Source organism: Haemaphysalis longicornis, unplaced genomic scaffold (assembly GCF_048455015.1).
Source record: "Haemaphysalis longicornis isolate Haplotype H1 unplaced genomic scaffold, Haemaphysalis longicornis Haplotype H1 scaffold_5, whole genome shotgun sequence".
NCBI lineage: Eukaryota > Metazoa > Arthropoda > Arachnida > Ixodida > Ixodidae > Haemaphysalis > Haemaphysalis longicornis.
Window position 1 is genome coordinate 183534413 of NW_027526385.1, and position 17584 is coordinate 183551996.

Here is a 17584-nt window from a genome sequence, read left to right on the forward strand (position 1 = left end):
CGCAGTTGTTCGAACTAACTACAAATTTACACGATTCTTTGCACAAATCACTTCACACCGACGCAATATTTATTGACCTGTCCAAAGCATTCGATCGTGAACCCCATAAACGGCTAATTAGTAAAATAAACAGACTCCAGTTGGATGAAAAAACCAGCCAATGGATTAATGAGTTTCTATGCGGTCGTACTCAGTCAGTACGTATAAATGATAATCTATCTGATTCCTGTCCAGTTATATCAAGGGCTCCGCAAGGATCGGTGTTAGGCCAGTTATTATTTCTTATATATATTAATGACATAGCCAGTAATATTAATTCAACAATACGGCTGTTCGCCGATGATTGTGTGATTTATAGACAAATCTGCACTGTGGGTGATGTAGCGATTCTGCAAAAAGATTTGAATGCCCTCGCGGATTGGTGTCCGTATGGAAAATGGAAATCAATGAAGAAAAAAACCAAACTCATGACTTTTTCTTCCCTGTTAAACCCTCCGTCTAACATATATACGCTGCGCAGTAGCGTAATTGAACGAACCCCTTTTTTTTAAATACCTCGGTGTCATTTTCACATCCGATTTAAGCTGGAATATGCACATTGAACATATCACTAATAAGGCACTGAAAAAGCTTGGTTTTCTTAAGCGCCGTTTACATCTAGCAAATAGTGACACAAGGCTTCGTGCGTACATTTCCATTATCCGAGCTACACTCGACTACGCCTCAGTTATTTGGCACCCTCACACCACGTTCCTTACCAATTGTATCGAATCCATCCAAAATAAGGCGGCCCGTTTCATTTTGCGCACCTACGCTCCATATCATAGCGTTTGGGCATTAAAACAGTCACTTAACCTTCCTGATCTGAGCACGCGCCGAAAATTTTTCCGTTTGTCCATTTTTCATTCTCTCTACTATTCCAATTCGTCTTTTTCAACAACTCAGATTCTTCCCGCGCATTATGTGTCCACCCGCAATGACCATACATGCAAAGTTGCTCCCATATTTTCCAGGACAAAAAAACATCAAAATTCCCCTCTGGTATTGTCTATATAGGAGTGGAACGTTCTTCCTCAAAATATTGTGTCTCTCACTAACACTTCTGCTTTCCAATCTGCGTTGGGTGCGTTTTTAAATGTATAAGATATTTTCATATCTATCAGATGTACAAATGCCACTTTTGTCAGCCCTTTGATTTCTTTGATTTGTTTTGTTGTTGTTGTTGTTGTTGTTGTTGTTGTTGTTGTTGTTGTTGTTGTTGTTGTTGTTGTTGTTGTTGTTGTTGTTGTTTTGAACAGTAAGTTATTTCTAAACCTGACCCCCGCGAGTGCCTGGTTCAGTGGTGTGATGCACTGCAGATGTTCATTGCCCTCGTACTCTCTCTCTCTTTCCCTAATTTTTTTTGTAAATTGAACCTTTTACACAGATAGGTGTCTGACTGCCGTGAGTAGTTTGTATTGATATGTGTTGAGTTACGTTGTTTGAATTGCATCCCCCCTTGTAATGCCCTTTCGGGCCTTTAGAGTATTAAAAAAATTGATTGATTGATTGATTGATTGATTGATTGATTGATTGATTGATTGATTGATTGATTGATTGATTGATTGATTGATTGATTGATTGATTGATTGTGAGGTTTAACGCGCCGACGCAACGCAGGCGATGAGGTGTGCCGTAGTGGAGAGCTCCGGATTAATTCCGACCACCTGGGACTCTGTAACGTGCACCGCAATCTCTTACTTGCATTTTTGCTTTCCGCCTCCATGATAAAAGCGGCCGCCGCGGCTGGGAATCAAACCCGCGTCCTCGTGCTCAGCAGCGTAACGCCATAGCCACTGAGTCACCCCGGTGGGTGGATATGAAAAAGTTGAGCAGTGTTCCAGGGTTGTTTTAAAAGCCCGTTAATTATGATGGGAGGAGTTTCTGGCATGGGTACTTGGAACTGCGATCCACCCCCTACCCACCCCTTCCCCTTGTAACGCCACTCAGACACGGTCAAGCAAGCTCTGCAAGAACACCTGATACCTGTGTTCGAAGATAGCGTAACCACCACCATGCGGCCTTTTTGGAATGCGTCTGCTCTGCGCAAATGTGGACGCACTTACTGTTTTGTGTGGTGCGCTGGAAGATGACATCAATGCTGATTTCGCTGCCAGTGACTAAGAAGAGGAGGCCGGGGCACCACTGGGGCCCTTCGCAGCGAAACTGATGGTCAGATTTATGGTGACCCGCTTCTTGTCCACTTTTGAAGAAAAGAAAGGGAGCGCTTGCGGCGAAGTTCTTTGGTTGAAGCAAAAAGTGCAGGCTGTAGCCTTCAAGCACAAAAAATCTCCAATGCAACACTTTTTTCATCCACTACATTACACAAATGTAATACATGCTCTGCAGCCGTACTGTTGTTCTCTTGCACTTTATTTTCGTTAGTTCCAGCCAGATGCCCCTCACCGCCTCGCGATTAGAATCAACGAGCGTTCACTCTTTAGGGATTAAAAACCAGCCAAGAAGACGGAGACACAAGGAAAGAAATAGACAGGACGATGCTGGTCTGTTTCTTTCCTTGTGTCTTCTTTTCTTGTGTCTCCGTCTTCTTGGCAGGTTTTTAATCCCTAAATCATGAACCAACAGGCCCAGTTTTCAACGTTGGTTCACTCTTTAACCGATGTGTATTCCTAATGATGCTATAATGTGCGAAGTCTTCGTGTTTCACTGAGAACATTGCGAGAAAACTCACCTGGAAACAAGTAGCAACGCAAAGCAGATAGTTGGGTGTAACACTAACAGGCGACAAATCCAAATCGTGTATAGAGAAGAAGCTCGGCTGGAAATCATCCTAGTTGAACTTATTCACACAAACGGTTATAACTAGTTCATGTAGTGCGAACAACGAGCGGACAGTTAATTTAATGCAAGGAGTACCACGAGACGACAAACCAATTAGGTGAAAACTAAGGTTCCATATGCAGGGGAATTAGAAAAAAATTTGGCTTCACTTATCACCTCGTATGGGAGTGCGTCAAACATCCCAACCCGATTCCATCACCTACATTGGAGCAGTGGAAGCACAGGCTGACCAGCTTCCAGATCGAGGATCGGGAGCACCTGGTCTCCCGGGCGAGGGCTGCTGGGGAGCCTGAAAGCGGCCTGGCCTGAGGCCACCACCCACTCTCCTTTCTCCATCCCCTTTCCCTTGAAAAATAAATGTTATTCCTCCTCCTCCTCCAATCAACGCTTTGAAAGTGGTTGGAAAGCAAAGCCTTAAACGAAACCTACAACAATTATTCATGCGACGTTACTTGAATTCACACACCGGGCTCTACAAAGAGTGAAACCAGAGATTCTGCCAGCCGTTACATGGAACTCGCGGGGGCGGCATCCCCAAAGGAGCGTCGGCCACGGCCGGGCTAGAGCGGTGGACGCTGCCGCAATAGCCCGACCCTGCGTCCACAAAAAGAAAACGGAGAGGAGCGTCTTTGCAAGGGCGAGAAAACGGAACCTAGCCATCCTTATGTGCTATAAAAGCTCGGGGCTACACCACCCCGCCACACAATTGTGGGCACCGAAACAATTAGGCGTGTGAGCTTAGTGATTCATATTTAAACCGATTTAAACTAGTTAGTTTAGTATGTTAGAGAATTGCGAAAAAGCTGAGGGAGTTTCTATAAGCGCTATTCATCAGAACCTGTTCCTCCTTCCGTCTTTTCTAATAATTCTTAAAACACAACCGAATTTGTATTCATCAATTTAGAAAACGGAGTTCTATTCGCGGAAAGCAGTGCGCAAAGGGTAGCGTTTCTCTAGCGGCGAGATGCCTGTATGTAGTCTCTACATTTTGGTTTCCCACCCTTCAAAGCAATCCTTCACCTATCTTTGCCGTACGATCACTTTATTCCGTCGGGTCCGGGTTTCCCTGGAGGTGCTGTCGAACAAGTTAATGTTTTTCAAGGCTAGTGTCAGAGAAAATTACTCAGTATTATCCACACTGAACTTCTTAGCATTGCTAACTACTGCAGCACCGTAAAATAAAAAGGTGTCATGTGGTAAGAAGGTGAGAGAGAGAGAGAGAGAGAGAGAGAGAGAGAGAGAGAGAGAGAGAGAATTGCTTTCTTGGGGTAAAGAGGCCAGATGCCCTGGTGGAAGAGAGGTAAAAGGTAAGGAAAATTTAAGTGCAGTTCAGCCGATGGTCACTGTTCACACAGTTCTCTGCATATTAATGCAAATGCTTGCGGTTCATGGGCTGTACACAGTTCACTGGCTTTTTTTCTTCTCACTTTCGCTCATAAACCGGGCAGATGGAGCGTGTTTGGTGCACTCTAGCGGAGTCGGACAAGCTGCTACACCATTTTAAAGAAACCATTCTCAAGTGCGCATTCAGTAATCATTTCAAGGGTTAGTGAATCCTCCCGCATCCGGCGTATGTATTCGGATTCGGATGTAGGTATCGGCCCAATGGCTAAAAGCTGCGCACGGCCTCTGTCGAAGGCGAGGCAGAGCCAGATTAGATGAAATAATTTTTGGTGGACCGTCATAACCACAGTGTGGGCAGTGGTGGACCTAAGACCCTGCAGGGGCTGTCCATTTGTAAATGACGTGAGGGGTGTAGGCCGCATTGGATTAAACTTTGTTTGCGAATATTTCCCCCGAGCGTGAAAGAGGCTTGAGAAGGTCGAGGACTCCGCCCGGCGTCGCATCTTGCACGCGTTGTCTGCTTATTTTCTTAGGATGCCGAAACCGAAGTTGCCAATCCGACTGGAGGGAGGGAGTTGGTGCGTTGGGATCCGCGGGAGGTGCTTGAAGTCGCTCTCTGGCAGCAGCGTGTGCCAAAAGGTTGCCATGTGCACTCATGGTGTGGCCCGGTGTCCAGGCGATGCGAATCGTGAAGCCTTCTTGTTCTAGGTCGCGTATCGAAGTCAGAATGCGGGTCGCCGTGCTATTAGGCGAGAAGACACGGTTCAGCTCCCGAAGTGCGACGTGGGAGTCCGTGATTATCCTGAACTTCTTAATGGAGAGGGTGGAGGAATGTTCACCAATGTGCCAGATTGCTTCCAAAATTCCCAAGAGTTTCACTTCTTCCACAACCCCGTATGTATTGGAGATGTGACGGGATCCATTCATTTGTGGGATGTCTGTAGAGGTCCAGGCTATTACCGCCGTTGTTCCGTCAACCGCAGCGTTCGCGTAAATGACTGCCTCATCTTCGGCCTTGTCGTTGACGAGGGTTCGAACGTACGGCTCCCGTACAGTTTGATGATTTCTCCTAATTTGCCTGCGACGTGGGATGCCGATCGAAGGTTGCTCCCACGGAGGAATTGGCGGTGGAAAGTTCATTTGGTTAAAATCACTTTTTAGTTGATACCATTCGGTAAGCACTGGTCTCTGAGGAGAATGATTCACATGATGCTGAAATCGCAGTTTGTTTTCCCATATAAGGGTTCGAAGGGGCGGAAGGGGGACCACTTGATGCAGAATATCGACTCGCGTGAAGTTAGGAAGGCCACTAACCACACTGAGAAGATGGCGATTTAGCTTGTGAAGGGCATTAACATGGGACGGACGTAGATCATACACCGGGAAGCCGTAACATAATTGTCCATGTGCCACTGCGCGAGCGGGCATGGTACAGGCGTGTTGGTGTGCCCCACTATATTTACTGGACAACCGGGTGACCAGGTGTAAAGTAGGGCGCCAGGAATTCCTAAGGTGGGCTACCCATTGTTTCGGGCTGTTGCAACTGCTAACGGGAAGTCCCAGCAGACGAATAGTGCCATTGTGAGATTCTATTTGAGTGTGTCCTACTTGAAGAGAGATGATCTGGTCCATATTCGTTGCACATTTACCATTGACGAAGAGCAGTTGAGTTTTGACAGGGGATAACTGGAGTTGGAAGCGGGACAAGCTGTTTTCCAGGCTGAAGATCGCAGCTTGCGGTTCAGTTTGCATGGGCTCTTTTAAAGGAAAATCGCTGGCCTCGGCCCATACCACAACATCGTCCGCGTAGAAAGCAAACCGGACGACAGTGCCTTGCTCCAGAGTACGAGCTACTCGATTCATCGCAAGATTAAAAAGTAGGGGCCCCAAGATTGATCCCTGAGGGACACCCCTATCAAGATAGTAAGTGGTATGGGGTGAGAAAACGAAGACTAGCCTACACCCGAAATGGAGATTGGCCCGAGAATAAGATGATTGAACAAAAGCCGAACAGTGAGAAGGATCAGCTTGTGGGATGCCTAGAAAGATTTTTAAGGGACCAATGAATTAGATAGACAGGGTGATCGAAGAGGGGGAGCAGGTTAACTAGACCAACAAATGGGAGCCTCACACGGTACAATGCCAGCTCAAGAGGAGGACGACCAGGCTCGAGTACGGAGTGCGGAACGGGGTCTCGGGAGGAATGGTGGCACTTTCGGGTGGAGCGTCGGGGCTTCCAGGTGGTAGTACCACCACCGGGACGAGAGCTGGTGGACCGGCATTGAGCCCCTGAGCCCTAAAAGCACCCTTTCTTAAGAGCGATCCGGCGGCATCGCACCGCTGGCGACCTGTCGGGCCGTGCCCCGCAACGTAGCAGCGGCCTTGCACCATTGGCAGCGGGCATCTCAAGACCACCTATTACCAGGGGCTTTGCACTGATGGCCTCCTACTGAGCCGTACTCCTCAAGGAACCTGTGGCATCGCCCACTGTCATCCAGACCACTGACGACCAGCACGGGTCATCACGACGTGCTGCTACGTTCGTCAACGCGTAAGCCAGCCGACCCATTCGGCCACATCATCGGCATCGCAGCGGGTTCGTCGGGCTACAGGCGATAGGACTTGTTCGACTACACTCGGTAGGACTTGTTTGACTTTATCATCGACAGTAATGTATCATAGTGACCTTCTGACTAGATTTTTGATAGTGTGAGGTTCTGCTTGCTTTTTTTTGTTTAGTGTGATATGCTTGTTGTTTGCCATGATCCCGTTTGTTGGAGGTTTGGTTTGTAAATATATTGTGTGGGCACAGACTACCTGAACCCGATCCTCATTTCTTTTCTGCGCCAGACGCGTTACAACATTTGGCGAGCCTGCCAGGATGTGTACTTGACCCAACCACGCGTCTTATCTTTCAGAGAAATGGGTCTAGAGAAGAGTTTAACCTTGGCTAGTACATTAGGTTTGACCGAGGAGCAGGCGCTCAGCTTGTACGAATTGAAGAATACAATGTTACGAGTGGTAGCCCGAGAAGATTAGAGGGAAGCCGTGCGGAGAAGGAGATTTTAGAAGTTAAGATACGCCTAGCTGGGACTGAGCAAAATAGTGTGGTAGAACACGATTGGTAGTCCAGCGGAGTTTAAAATTAGGTCCCTGTGTAGCACGACACCGCAGTGAAAGTTTTTGAGGCATCACTGAAAAACTCTGCAGCCCCGTATTTATTCGGCAGATACATGAAAAGCCGCAAAATCCAAGTGTGACCCATGGCGTTAAAGCTATGGGCCACAGAACAATTCCACTGGCATGTATGTAATCAGAAGAGCCGGAGGTAGGGAATGTTGGGAACAGAATTCTGATAACCGGCGATCTTTATGAATGCGGCGTGTAGAAACACCGGAACACTGAAAACCAAAAGTTTTGCTCATAATTCTTACTCGTTCGCAAAAAACCAAAATCCTCGATTAAAAATGTGTCATCAACATTCCCTCGACTTTCTACAGCGGAACAAGTTGCGACTAACCGGATAAGGCTAGGCCAAATAATAGAAGCGATATGGCTTCTGAAAATGTCAGCGTATTCTCAACGGCACGCCGGCACTGGTGACCTACTAAACGGACCGGGTTCTACGAGTGCTATCGCTTACGGTTAAGCAATCAAGCAGGAGTGAAGTACGCAAAACGTCTGGATAAGCGTTATCGGAAATCGCGGCTCAGACTTAAGTGTCCCGAGACACGGGTGCGCCTGCCTGTGTCACCTCAGACGGCGAAGAAAGGCGGTCGCGCTCGGTGCGAGTGTTGCTGCTATCAGGCTGAATGGCGTCCGGCGGCTACGAGTACACGCTCGTGGGCTTCTCAGAGGAATTGGACCGGAGGCCGCTGGTCTTCGTTGAAGCTCTTCCTTTGACAAAAGTGTGCAGTGCCTGCGGTCTCGTGCCCAACGTCAAAGCTTTCCTCCAGTGCGAACATTTCTTCTGCAAGCCGTGCTACGAACAGTGCGAGCGCAGTGGCAAGATCTCTTGCCCTCTAGATGGAGACACCTGCTCGCCCGATGACGTCACCTGGATGAACCCTTCTGCCAGAAGCATCTTGGAAAAGCAGGTAGGGATGATAATATCAATGCGGAATTTTTTTCTCCGCGTCCATCTTCTTACGCGGTGAAGTTTACGTCACAAATATGTACGGTTCCTGTGATAAATTGAGAATAAAACTTTAAAACGCTGCTGAGCACGAGGTCGCGGGTTCGATTCCTGGCCGCGGCGGCCGCTTTTCTGATGGAGGCGAAAAGCGCAAAAACGCCCGTGTGTACGAGATTTCGGCGCACGTTAAAGATCCCCAGGTGGTCAAAATTAATCCGGAGCCCTCCACTACGGCGCGCCTCATCGCCTGCGTTGCGTCGGCACGTTAAACCACACAATCAATCAATATCCCAGGCCATAGTTTATTTATTTCAGCAGCGGGACAGGGTAACCGAACGCCATAGAAAGAAGCTGGCAAGTTACTGACTGCGCAGATGGAAACTGCGCTACCACTGTCCCTCTGGGAGTTGCTAAATCGGACTGTTAGATAGCGTCGTTATCAGGTGGTGTGCAGCAGCACTTTAGACGCGCGGCAGTGTCGATGAGCCAGGCACTATGTCCGCGTTCAAACATGCTGTGTAGGATGAAAGGATTGGGTAAACGTCTGGATAGTAATGAGGCTAAAACGCGCTTTGCTCGTGCTCTAGCTGCTTCTTAGACATTAGTACACTGAAATTACTTCTGTAAACTGTAGTACGTGTCTACAGCGAACCTTTCTATAGGTCGGAGGTCACAGGCGACTCACCATTTCTGCCTTCGCATGATAGAATCACCGAGCTATTTTCTCGTATTCCTGAATATCCGGGTTTCAATCCGCCCTGAGAAAAATCTCATTTTATTTCCAAGTGATGTAACCGCTTATTTTTAAGAGCTTTTTTCAGAAATCTTGCTTTATTCCAATTGTTCATTTACCAGTTTCTCATTTTTTGAGCATTTGTCTTTTTTCTATGCCATAGATGCCGACCCTATACAGGTTACTAATGCTTCTGATTTAACAAGTGTTTTTAAAATGGCGTCGAATACACGCGAGATGAAAGCTAAACCAAAAGTCGCAGACTTTCTACGTTGTAAAAATGGAAGGCAGTGAAGCTGGATCTATGGTGGGTTTTCGAGTACTCGGTGCTTGTCTGCGCACTTGTGCTGTCTCTGTAACGGAAATCCCTTCCAAGAAAACCAAAGATCCTTCTGACGTCACAACAATCTGCGTGAAAGCTTGCGGACAATCTTATTGGACAACTTTAAATATGACGTCTAACTTCTGCACACACCCTTGGGTGAGGCTTGTGAACACCCTTACACGAGGGTGCCTGCTACCTGCTACATGTTACAGTGGGAATCGTCTGAAGGGGCCACACGAAGGAATGATGTACAAGGAAGGCAGGAAAGTTAACCTCGTGAGAGCCTATTAGGCTATATTGCACGTGGGAAAGGAAAAATAGGCAAAAATAAAGGAAAGAATAAAGAAAAGTTGCAGCAGACAGGTATTCCCAGCGATGAAGCACTAAACTTTCAAGTTCACCTATTGCCACTGGAGGCTTTCAGGCAATAGTGTGATGCTTAAGTTTGTCGCCCATAAAAAGCTTAAGAGTCTTTTCTGAGCGGATGACAGAGAAGACCAATTGACGTGGAATCTTCTCCTCCGAAAATGGACGCCGAGAGTCCAGCTTGCTCAGTGCTGATGACCGCTCCTTTTTTTCGGGTGAGCAGCGTGAGCACTCGCATAAAACGTGGCGTATCGTCTCCCGCGTGCCGCACGTTTCGCACTCCTCACTTGCTGTTATTCCTATAAAGTATGACTAAGCATTTCCGAATGCCACCCCCAGCCAGAGACTGCAAAGAAGAGTTGCGTCAGTCCGTAGGAGGCTAATACATTCAACGCTCACAAAAGTGGTATCTTGACCACAAAAGAAGTGTGCATGAATGTCAACCCAGGGCATAGGTGACCGAGTATATGCCTCCGCTACCTTACAAATACATCGGCTCCCCTCGCCTTCATATCAAACAAAAGATCACTTCCTGGAATCGGTGAGGTTGTTCAAAAATGGAAGGAAATTTGCGGGTAATTTCTGTTTATCAATGTCAGCATGCAGATTTGCCAGACCTTTTTAGTCTTGAGGCGTACTTTCAAAACTTCTGTAGTTATTAGGCGCCCCAAAACAAATGGATTACATTACGTACTAAACAATGTATTGCACGCCCTTTAAACCCGTGTCATAAAGTGTTTATTGTTCCAATTCTACTTTTTATGCGTGAAAGGGTGTTGGTACAAAAATAAAGTTCATGTAACAAACTTGGAACACTTTTGCCGATTTTGAAAAGGAGCAGAAAGAAAAAAAAGTTAGTGTGCGGATTAAGAGCTTTCATTTTTCTATGCCTTTCGAAAAAACCCTTTTTTATTGATGTGAGCAAATCAATAATATACTTTGCAAACATCGTGTTATCATGCTACTGGATTTATACGCTGGAGTTTTGGAAATTAAATTCGTAAGGAACTAGGAGGCAAATTTGTTTTAACAGATTTTTGATGATCTTCCTCTTTAGGTCACGGCATCCCACTGTCCTTGGGTGATATAAGTCACCTGTAAAAATGTCTGACAACCGCATTCACGGTTTTACCGGAGCCAAATGCTATAGAGCCATTGTGAATTTGAAAGGAAATGACCGTATTTATTCGCCTGATCGACACGCATTTTCACCTTGAAAAGCCGCCGCTTATATTTGAACAGCCTTGATTATCTGAGATAAACATCCCCTCGTGTTTTTTCCCCTGTGCAATTGCAACTAAACATTCACTTCCATACGGCTGGATCAATATTTGTCATTTATGCTTGGAATTTGACATCCCTGCGAAAAGAGATGTGCTGACCGGCAGCCGGTGCTTGGCTCCGAATTTGTTTACAAGAAATGGCCGTCGAGAGACCGTACGTGCTCCAATTTGCATCTGAAACCAGAAACCCTGAAAAAACCAGGAAATACATCTCAGAGCTATACGGGTGTTCAAAATTAAGCTGTATGGTTTTCTTTAAATTAGGCCGCTGGGAGCCACGCGAACAACACCTGTGCAAATAAGGTAGGTGGCCATGGAGAAACGAAGTGAGATAATTATCGCTGCCAGCAGCCCAATTATCTAAAATTTAATAGTTGTCTTTTTGTTGACTACAATAAGTTGGTGTGTCTGTATTTAAAAGTTAGAGGCACCTCACTGGCTAAGGTGTTGCGCTGCTGAGCACGAGGTCGCGGGTTCAATTCCCGGCCGCGGCGGCCGCTTTTCTAATCGAGGCGAAAAGCAAAAACACCCGTGTGCACGAGATTTCGGCGTACGTCAAAGATCCCCAGGTGGTCAAAATTAACCCGGAGCCATCCACAATGGCACGCCTCATCGCCTGCGTTGCGTCGGCGCGTTAAACCCTACAATCATTCAATCAATAAAAGTTAGAGGCAGTAGCGTTTCTGCACCGTATCAGTCGGAAGAGTTCTTGCGTGTCGGCCTGTGCTCCGATATTTCAGACCCCAAATTTTATTGTCAGTCGCATTATTAGCCGTGCAAGAGTTAGGATCGGCGCAAAGCTCCTCCCTGGTGGGACGCCATTGTTTCGGCAGTTGCGCTGTCGTATCTTGGTTTCCACAGCAGAGAGGGAAAGGGGACCGTAATCTTTGTCAATGCCTCCGCTCCGTTGGCAGAATAAACGCCACACGCAAAAGGTGCGTGACATCACAGGGAAAGCTTCCCGCCGATCCGAACTAGATTGCTTGCATAATCATGTAAACAGCCGGACCACGAATAAAATTGGAAGACGGATATTTTGGGGCACAGACAAGCTGGAAAAATTCGTTCAACTGATACTGTGTAGAAGAGCGACTGCCTCTAACTTTTCATTACAAACGTACCCCCTTATTCCAGTCAAGAAAAAGATAAACATTTTAGTTCATTCGGCTGCTGATAGTGATAATTATCATCTCACTTTGTGTCCGCCAGGCCACACAACTGTATGCTTCCAGTGCACTATGCTAGCTAAGTTGCTCCTGCAGGTGCACAGCGCTATCGGCACTGAAGGCCACACAACTGGCGTCACAGAGCCGGATGGGATTGCCAACAGGCATCGTTCTTTACCTGTTACGGGGAAAAACGCTTGTACTCGGCTTTATCAGGTCACGTGGGGGTGGAGGTTTCTAAAACACTGCTTTTCTGCGAACTTCAGTGGTTAAAAACATTGGTTTTGTAGTTTTTGGACGCTGAAAAATATTCCAAATTTGACGAAGATATTTCTTTTTGTGGTGGCTAACCGTCAATTCTTTTATCCGAAAGCCTGTGAGTCCATTCTTCCTCCAGACCAAACGGAACTATGCCTCATCCCGGGGGATAAGGAGCCTGGGCCATTTCAAACTGTTTCTAGTTTGTTTCTAGTGCTCTCACAAGTTCCCATTATTCCAAAGAAAGGAAACCTCAGGCGTACTTACGGCAAAAGGTAACTACCTTTCGCATTTTTTCAGCTTCGCTCAACCAATTCCTGATGGGGATCATTATTATTCAGCGTAAACTACTTGTTTTGAGAACTTCCATAATATTTTTACTGCGAATCGTGTACCTTTACCAGGCAAAGAAATTTCCGCGTGCGCGTCGGCAAAAAACTTCAAGGCTAGACAAAAGAACTTGCTATTCCCGCCAGGAATCGAACCTGGTCCCGAGTAGAATAATGGAGCGACAGCCCGCCGTCTTACCGACATAGCTACGCCAACCTTTTCTTCTTCGTTGTCTTACTTTGACACAGCACCTAACCACCCAACAAAACACTAACAATAAAATTGCTAGCCAAAAGCCAGGAAGCGTCCTCATAGCTTTCAACCCAGCGTCCGGGCTAATTCTGGTACTAGCGCAACATCCTCCCTGGTGAGCCTGGGGAAAGATGAGTGCGTAGTAATTGTCATAGCAACGGCGCCGCTATGTTGGAATTAGAAGCGTTATTATTGTCATGGCAACCAAGCGAGGAGGCGCAGCGGATTTTGGTGAACGATGTTCTTGCTCACTTGGGCCTTTGATTCTGCTCCCGACCCCCCTCCGCTTCCGGTCACCGCCTCCTTCGATGGTCCCGACTGAAGCCCCTTCATCGGCTTAGCCAAGTAGCGACAACGATTGATGTACCGAGGCGCGCTGCTATTGGCTCCGTCGAGGGGGTTCTGGTTCCGACCTGCGTTTCCCGTTCCGGTCCGCCATGAACGATCGAGCTGGGCAGCTTGGCTCCGAAGGTGAAGCGGATCTCGTTGTTTGTGTGCGTCAGTTGTAGTCGTCGGTGATTTTACGGCACTGTCCAAGTGGTTATTTCATTTCGCGTGCGGTCTGTTGTCACCGCAGTGCACGAAACTTGCGAGATGACGGGCCGTTGCGCATTTGAGTGCGCCACACAGTCTGGTGAAGACAAGGCGCTGTTTGCCGCGCCGCTCGGAAAACTACGTGCCGAACACAGGAAAGCTTCGATGCGCAAGGTAGGATCAAATGACGTGAATCTTACCAAATGGAGCAAACTATGCCAACTGAGTTCATATCTTACTGCAGCAGCCAACTGCTTCTGCACGGCCGCAACGCAGCTCGTGCAGTGTGTGTGCATGTGATAGCCGTGTTGACCGCGAACGACTTGTTATTGTGCGAAGATCCTGTCATTGTGATCGTGCCTCAGGCAAGCTTGCGTCAGCACGGATGATCCTTTGCACAACGTTTTTACAGATTAACTTTCCTGCTGATGGAGCGACAACAAAAAAATTCCCCGCATTTCCCCGAGGGGAAGAATGTGAAAGTGCGAATGCACGAGTTGAATTTGCGCGGTTCGGTAATGCTCGCGAAAGAGAGATCACACACACACACACAACTACAAAGAAAGAAAGATGCATTTATTCACAGACACCTATTTGTGTTGTCGTTGTACTTGATTGCTAGAGCGGATCTCAGCTTTGAAATTTCGTGTCAGTACTCCTTTAAGCGGGTGCATTAGCCCTTCTCACGCCCGATTCCTGGCCAATCCCCCACGTGGGTATGTGCCATGTCAGCGGCCAGGCAGCGCGCGCCCATCTCCCCCCGTTGCCAAGGAAGACGAGGAGATTCCTGGCCAATCCCCCACGTGGGTATGTGCCATGTCAGCGGCCAGGCAGCGCGCGCCCATCTCCCCCCATTGCCAAGGAAGACGAGGAGCGCGCGCACCCGCAGCTGTTGCTATGCGGACGGCGGCGGACGCTTCAGGCTCGCTTAAGAAGTGCATTCGCAATTAAAAGTTGTAACTTCACTACAGTGATCGCCAAATAAACCGCCCGCATCTTCCCACGGGGGGAACTCGAGTCAATGCGTCGCATACTCGAGTTAAGCAAAGCGTCACATCAAGCGAAAGCCAAGCAAAGGCGCCCTTGACTGAATTCCGAACGCGCGCTCCGCCACTTATATACGTTGAGGGGACTGCGTAAGCCGGTCCCAGTCGACGACGTTGGCGTACTTGTAAAGCGGCGTGGACTCTAGGTGTTTGAGCCAAGCGCGGATGTTGCTTCGCCGGAGAACGGCACACCGGTTATATGCGCAGCGCGCCCGAAGGAGAGGAAACCGCGGAAGAGAGAGTACTGCACATGCGCCGGCCCCAGCGCGTCTGCCGCGGCTATGACGCAACACAATCCACTTTAATCCAATCCAAGCCAATCCAATCCAATGCCCCTAGCAAGAGAGTGTTCGAATCCAATCCAATGCCCCTCGCGAGAGAGTGTTCGCTATCGCCTCGACGCGGATGCGCAGTGAGCGTGTGGACGGCGCCGACGCCGGACATCGTGCGACTAACAAATGCTTTTCATTTAAAGTATTGCGTTAACGTTTAGTGTTTGGGGAGTTGGTGGCAGTGAATGCGTTGTATCAGCAGCTTCTTGACGTAGTTTGAATGAGTCAAGGATATAAGGCGCGTTCCTAGCCTCCCATTCTGTGTCGGCTTTGTGGCGCAGTGGGTAGAGCACCATGTACATTGCGTTCCGCCCGCAGGGTCGAGAGATCGAAACCAGGCGCCGGGTAGTGTTTTTTTTTATATAGTGTAGGGGGAGGGGTGCGGACTACGACTACGGACGTCAACGCGGGTGACATCGTGAGTTACTGAAATGCTCTGCATTTAAAAATTTGTCGTTGTTAAAATTGTTGCCGGATAACATGGAATGCAAGAGGACCAGTTCATAAATATCTGAGCAATATGTCTGTGTGCCCCTTTGTTGTCTGGTTTTTTTTTTTTTCGCGCTGTTAATCACCAAGAAACGGCAAGTTAAGGGCAATATCAACATTATGCCCTGGAATCTCCACTCTTGGTTGAAATGTCGCTTCACTTATAGATCAACAAAAAATTTCGAAATCAACACGGGCGGTCTTCCATTTTCTGATATTTTGTAGGCAACAGTTGTGATTTGTTAAACTAAGTACATGACTTATATTAAACAACATAAAGACGAACTTCGTCATAAAGAAGTAGTATCGGGACGGCAAATTAGTTCGTTATATCCGATATTCGTTATAACAGTAGAGGCAAAAATCGGCTGTGAGAAATGGACAACCAGGATCGCGCAAAAATACTTGATACAAACATGCATTTTCAGGCTTCCAAACCTCTATAAACAAGTAACCCTTACTTTTCTCCTTGTTGCATTTTAACAAATTGCAATTTTAACGAACCCGTGCTTATGTCTTTCACGAATAATGTGAAAGACATAAGCACGGGTTCGTTAAAATTGCAATTTGTGAAAATGCAACAAGGAGAAAAGTAAGGGTTACTTGTTTATAGAGGTTTGGAAGCCTGAAAATGCATGTTTGTATCAAGTATTTTTGCGCGATCCTGGTTGTCCATTTCTGCGTCACGTACTTGTTTAACGGATCCATCTTAAAAAAAGTAACAGAATACAAATATCTTGGTGTTGTTCTTTTCAGCAATCTATCTTGGTCTCAGCATATTAACTTTATCTGCACAAAATCATTAAAAACTTGGGTTATTTACGACGAACACTTTCCCAATCCCCAAAACGCACTAAATTACTAATGTATAAAACACTGATTCGTCCTGTACTTGACTACGCATGCCCCGTATGGAACCCACATAAACAGGGTGAAATCCATAGAATCGAGGCCATAAAAAAAAAGCTATCAGATTTATTTGTAATCGCTATGATCGCTACTTTTCTCCTTCCCTTGCCCTGTCTTCTTTTGAACTCACCACACTACGCATGCACCGACTAAAGGATTCTATGAAATTGCTTTACTGTTTTATTAACTCAGTATATCGCATGTCCGACAATACCTACATCTCATTTGCCTCGCCGTCCATAACTAGAAGTAATCACCATCTTAATCAAGCCTTACCATTGTCGAACCAACGCATTCAAATTTAGTTTTTCCCTTTTCACTGCCGAACTCTGGAATGGATTGTCCTGAGATACTCGCTCCCTTCCGCTGGAAAGTTTTTTACTTGCCTTTGCTGATTAGCGCTAACTGTTCTTTTAGATGCGACTGCATCTCATTCACTCGCCTTGTCCCTCCATAAGGCGTTGTTGTTCTCCGTCCACACCCCTCCCCCATTCTCCTCGCCGCGCGAGCTTCGCTCTCCGCCGCACACCCCCTCTCCTCTCCGATAGCGAACACTCTCTCGCGAAGGTCATTGCATTGGATTGGATTGAATTGGCTTGCATTGGATTGGATTGAAGTGGATTATGTTGGATTGTGTTGCGTCATAGCCACGGCAGGGGGTTCACGGCACGTTTCACGCGATGGGAGAATCAACCTAACGGAAACAACAACGGAACCCCCTATGCGTCGCATCTACACAGGGGTTCCCACGAGGGGAGGTGGGAGTAATTTTTTTGTTTTATTGCTCTGTTGATCTGGTTAATTGCTACTTTTCGTTCCGTGAATGCTCAGTACTGCCAGAGCCCCAAATTGGGGGCTGCAGTATGTATAAATAAATAAATAAATTTGTAGCTGAATGAGCCGGAACATGAGTACGTCAAATTACAACAAAACAAGATTTACTTGAAAAAACAGGCCTACTTCTTTATTTATTTGATGAAGGATGGGGTCTTTGTCTGGTGGCTATCACAGCACTGAGCAGAACGGAGTTTTCCACAGTGTCCACGAACAAAAGCACCTTTATACTTCTGCAGTTTCGGATGCCGGAGGGTTTTTCAAGTAGCTTCTCAGCCTCTGGTCAAATATTTCTTTGTTATATCCGATTTCGCGCGCAGCTCATGCTTTCAGTTTCATTATAAAAGATTAAATTCCATTGAAAAGAAGCGCGACAAACCAAACATCGTATTTAGTTCGCTATAGCC

General features: G+C 47.0%; 2 protein-coding genes across 4 annotated transcripts in view; one reads left to right on the forward strand and one right to left on the reverse strand.

Moving 5' to 3' along the window:
- The window catches only part of LOC144138864 (spermatogenesis-associated protein 20), a 501846-nt gene that overhangs the window by 415994 nt on the left and 68268 nt on the right, over positions 1-17584 (reverse strand). The window lies entirely within an intron of this gene.
- LOC144138866 (uncharacterized) overlaps positions 7901-17584 on the forward strand; it is a 32566-nt gene continuing 22882 nt past the window's right edge. The window contains exon 1 of the mRNA XM_077671367.1: positions 7901-8282. Within this exon, the coding sequence (XP_077527493.1) occupies positions 7998-8282 (285 nt within the window). The 5' untranslated portion in view covers positions 7901-7997. The remainder of the gene's footprint in view (positions 8283-17584) is intronic.